Below are 4246 nucleotides of genomic sequence, written 5' to 3' on the forward strand. Positions count from 1 at the left end.
GTGGAGCTTTTTCGGTTTAACTTGAGCTTTACTTCGAATTTACTCTTTTGGCCGAGAATCCAAAATTTTCCCTCCTTTTCCATGTGACCTGTTTGGCATATTTTGACAAAAAATGAGAAGGTTCCCACGACTCCTCAAACGATGAATCATAACACTACAAAGAAGACAAACAGGAAACCGGTCACAGATCTTCAATCATCTTTTGGCATTTGGAGCATCCGATGCAGCTAATTTGCTTTTCCAATTTCTTTTTCTTTTTTCAAAAGTTACAGCTAGACTGACGTTTTACTTGTGTAATAATTTACTTATCCATTTTTCGTTTTTATGCATCTCTCAAATACTCCTACCAATTCATTAACAAATTCACCTAAGTTAATGAAAAAGAAAATTAAGCAGCAGAAGCAAAAAGTATATATTATTAGAGTCTTACTGATCATTGTCCTAAGGACATAAATTAAAAAATTAAAATGATAAAATATTTTTTGCCAATTGGATGTCTACGGCTCGAGAGAGAGAGAGGGGAAAGAAAAAGGGTTATAGAATGTGGATGTCTACGGTGACCCACGTTACAGTTAAAGCCAATTGGGACCGGTGTTTAAGGAGCGATGATTACGGGGACTATAGAGAAAAAAAAAGGACTCGCCCCACACGTTGGATTCTCAATCCCCTTTGTGTCGTTTTGCTCATAGGGTCAGCTGGGTAGCACTTCCCTTCGGTTTCTGTCCTGTTCCTTCATCATTCATTCACTTCAGGGCATGATTTTAAATTGGAATTGGAATTGCAATCGTGTTGCCATAAGTTATAAAACCTATACATTATGCACAATTGTGATTTTAAATATATATATCACATAATGTAGTTGTTGTCACGTAACCTAATCCTGATGTGAAGAAAATTTCAGGGGCACTTTTGTCCATCGTCCTTGAAATTCTTAATTCCACTAGAAAAAATATTCATTTACTTGTCCTTTTCATGTTATCTGTTCTGCTTCTATATTTCTCTGTTTTCTTTTCCGTTTCCATTTAACAATCACGTACTATACGTATCGGATTTGGATAGAGGGTCATGCACCTTCACCATAATAATTATTCCATGGACTTTGAAACAAGAAAAAAAATAACAAAAAGATAATCCTTCTCTTACTAAAGAAATAAGTATAAGAATAAAAAAGATTGATTTATTTAGTAATAATAAATAAATTCATATTTTAAAAAGAATATAAATTTAATTTTTACCACTGATGTAAAAATTTTATGAATGTGTAATTTGTAAATAATTATGTAAGTGTTACATGTGAAGTTATCAAATCTGATTTGGAGAGAATTTTTTTATTTTTTAGTAAAAAAATAAGTACAAGAAAGAAAAAAGGGTTTTCATATCACTCGCTTGTGAAGAGCGTGAGTGGTAATCTCCAAGAAATCCAGTGAAGGTGAGGTGGTGTGGGTAGTGGAGCCCACACGTAAACGGAAGGTGATCAATACGTGTTCAAGATTAGAGTAGCCAGTAACAATGCAAATATATTTGGTGGTTTTTGTATGAAAAGAAAAATATTATGTTATTATAAATTATGCAAAGTAGCATTTAATAATAATGATAGAAAAGTTAAAAAGAAATTTCCAAAAAATGCCCCTCCAGTGCAAGCTGTCACTAGCGCCTCCCCTGCTACATAAGTACTCCACCCTCTCCTACTGACCAATCACCTCTAATCCCCGAATCTCCCAGAGAAACAAAGAAAAGAAGAAAATGGCTGTGGCCAACAATGTGCTTTGCATTTTCTTCATTATCTCCTTAACATGTATGGTTCAAGCTCGAATCCCAGGGGTTTACTCTGCTGGTGCATGGCAAAGTGCCCACGCCACCTTCTACGGAGGCTCCGATGCTTCCGGCACCATGGGTTTGAACTAACTCACCAACACCTTCGTCATTGTCACTAGACCAAACTTATATCTCATTTGGTGTCACCTAGAATGTAGCATGTACTTAGTACTCACAATGTGCCTATTTTTAAGGAGATTTTATTTTGCAGGGGGAGCGTGTGGGTATGGAAACCTGTACAGCCAGGGTTATGGTGTGAACACGGCGGCATTGAGCACGGCGCTCTTCAACAGCGGGCTTAGCTGCGGTGCGTGTTTTGAGATAAAGTGCGCAAACGACAGGCAGTGGTGCCACTCCGGCAGTCCTTCCATCTTCATCACCGCCACCAACTTTTGCCCTCCCAACTTCGCTCTTCCTAACGACAATGGCGGCTGGTGCAACCCTCCTCGCCCTCACTTCGACCTCGCCATGCCCATGTTCCTTAAAATCGCCGAATACCGCGCCGGAATCGTCCCCGTTGCCTATCGCCGGTTAGCAACATGCTCTTTTTAACACATCCATTTTAATACACATTTTGTTGTTAGTCAACTTAGAAGGGAATAAACTGATAAAAGTAGACTGAATTATATAATGATAGCAGTAAAACAGTTTCACAAATGTTAGTTCGTGTCTTAAGAATATTTTTTAAAGGAACTTTAATAAATATATATATATATATATATATATATATATATATATATATATATATATATATTTGAAGACGAAAAGTTGTATTATTTATAACTTTTTTATTGGTTAACAAGGCCTATTTCTTATTTATTGATAATGTAAAGCTATCATATACTTGGAGCATGATCTTTAATGATTATAGTGGTTTTTTTATATACTTTTTTACTTTCTTATTTTTGTTACTTTTTTTTTTTCTCTCATACGTGATTTTTGGATTCTTTTGTTCTTTTTGGGTTGGAAGTACGATTATTGACTTATTGATAAAGTGTACTAGGCACGAAAATTGGTAGGGGTCTCGTCTGGTCACAGAGTGAAACTGAAAGGAAAAGAAAGGAAGCTACTGACTTGAACCTAACAATTCCCTAGGTAGTTACTAGTTAGTTCATTTCCCATATGGTTTGTTACTTTAGCCAATGTGACGGTGATTTGTTTATGTAACATTATGCTTTCTACAGTTTTCGGCATGGGCTGTGTCTGATTTAATTCAGTGGAGGAGGGTGGGGCAGGGTCAATTTTTGTCACTAAATTCGGGGTTTCTTTCACTCAACCTTTCACCAATTTAGGATCTTCCTTAATTTCATCCTTCACCAGCTAGTGTTATTGCGGTCCTTTTTTATCATTAATTTTTACTTTCTAGTCACTTTCGGTGGTGTTATTGCATTCTCATATCTAATGTGTTACGTACGTAAACGCACCAAATAAATTTATAATCTTAATTACGTCCATTCTTATTTGATAGTAATTGATATCTACTTAACCTTGTTTTAGAACTGTAGGTTAATTAAGCGAGTATAAAGTACTACTATATAAACTAGTATAAAGTATCTTTATTAACTGTGTTAGTTGGATATTGTGGTGGGGTAGTTTACTTTTTGAAGGAGTGGGGAAAGGTTAAAAAAAAATAATTGACGACTAGGTTTGGTTGGTATTTACGCAGGGTGCCATGCAGAAAGCACGGAGGGATAAGGTTCACGATAAACGGATTCCGTTACTTCAACCTGGTGCTGATTAGCAACGTAGCGGGTGCGGGTGATATCGTGCGCACGTACGTGAAGGGCACCCGAACCGGGTGGATGCCAATGAGCCGTAACTGGGGTCAGAACTGGCAGTCAAACGCGGTTTTGGTGGGCCAGGCCCTGTCCTTCCGTGTCACCGGCAGCGACCGCCGCACCTCAACCTCGTGGAACATCGCTCCACCCAATTGGCAATTCGGTCAAACTTTCACCGGAAAGAATTTCCGTGTCTGAAAAAACCCTAATCATAATCACCACCCATGTCATCAACATCAATGACATGCTTATGTATATTTTTTTATTGTAATCCTTTTTTTTTCAAGGTTCCCGCCTTTTAATTACTTATTCCTAGATGGTCGTTTGACTGGATAGTGAGTGACAACTTCTTAATTGTGACTTTAGATGTTGTTGGGTTTTAGTGTTTTTTTTTTCTTTTCTGATTGGGTGGGTTTTATAATTATAGTTGGGGTGCGTGAAGTTGTATTTTAATTTGTACCGTAGACCAAAGGGGCGTAATAGGAATGGAAAAGGCGAAAGGGAGAGCGAAAGGATGAGAGAAAGTGTTGTAGGTAACGCTGAAGTGGCTTAAGCAAAATGGTAGCCCGCAGCTAATTTGCGCTTTTTATTATAGAATCATGGTGTTATATATATTATTAATGGTATAAATTTGTTCTATGAATTTAACTGCA

The 4246-nt window shown here is 37.2% G+C and overlaps 1 protein-coding gene across 1 annotated transcript; it reads left to right on the forward strand.

The window, feature by feature from the left end:
* Positions 1 to 1687: 1687 nt before the first annotated feature.
* Positions 1688 to 4246, forward strand: LOC114380203 (expansin-A4-like). The gene is made up of 3 exons (XM_028339176.1): positions 1688 to 1894; positions 2027 to 2345; positions 3482 to 4246. Exons 1-3 carry the CDS (start codon positions 1744 to 1746, stop codon positions 3789 to 3791), a joined length of 780 nt encoding a protein of 259 aa, XP_028194977.1. The 5' UTR covers positions 1688 to 1743; the 3' UTR covers positions 3792 to 4246.

The sequence above is a fragment of the Glycine soja genome, chromosome 12, assembly GCF_004193775.1.
Source record: "Glycine soja cultivar W05 chromosome 12, ASM419377v2, whole genome shotgun sequence".
Classification (NCBI taxonomy): domain Eukaryota; kingdom Viridiplantae; phylum Streptophyta; class Magnoliopsida; order Fabales; family Fabaceae; genus Glycine; species Glycine soja.

What these genes read in the sequence shown, in the direction of transcription:
- LOC114380203 (XM_028339176.1), top strand. Translation starts at nt 1,744, where the DNA reads ATGGCTGTGGCCAACAATGTGCTTTGCATTTTCTTCATTATCTCCTTA. An exon ending in CGATGCTTCCGGCACCATGG is followed by an intron (nt 1,895 to 2,026) that starts GTTTGAACTAAC and finishes TTTATTTTGCAG; the next exon opens with GGGGAGCGTGTGGGTATGGA. An exon ending in GTCCCCGTTGCCTATCGCCG is followed by an intron (nt 2,346 to 3,481) that starts GTTAGCAACATG and finishes GTATTTACGCAG; the next exon opens with GGTGCCATGCAGAAAGCACG.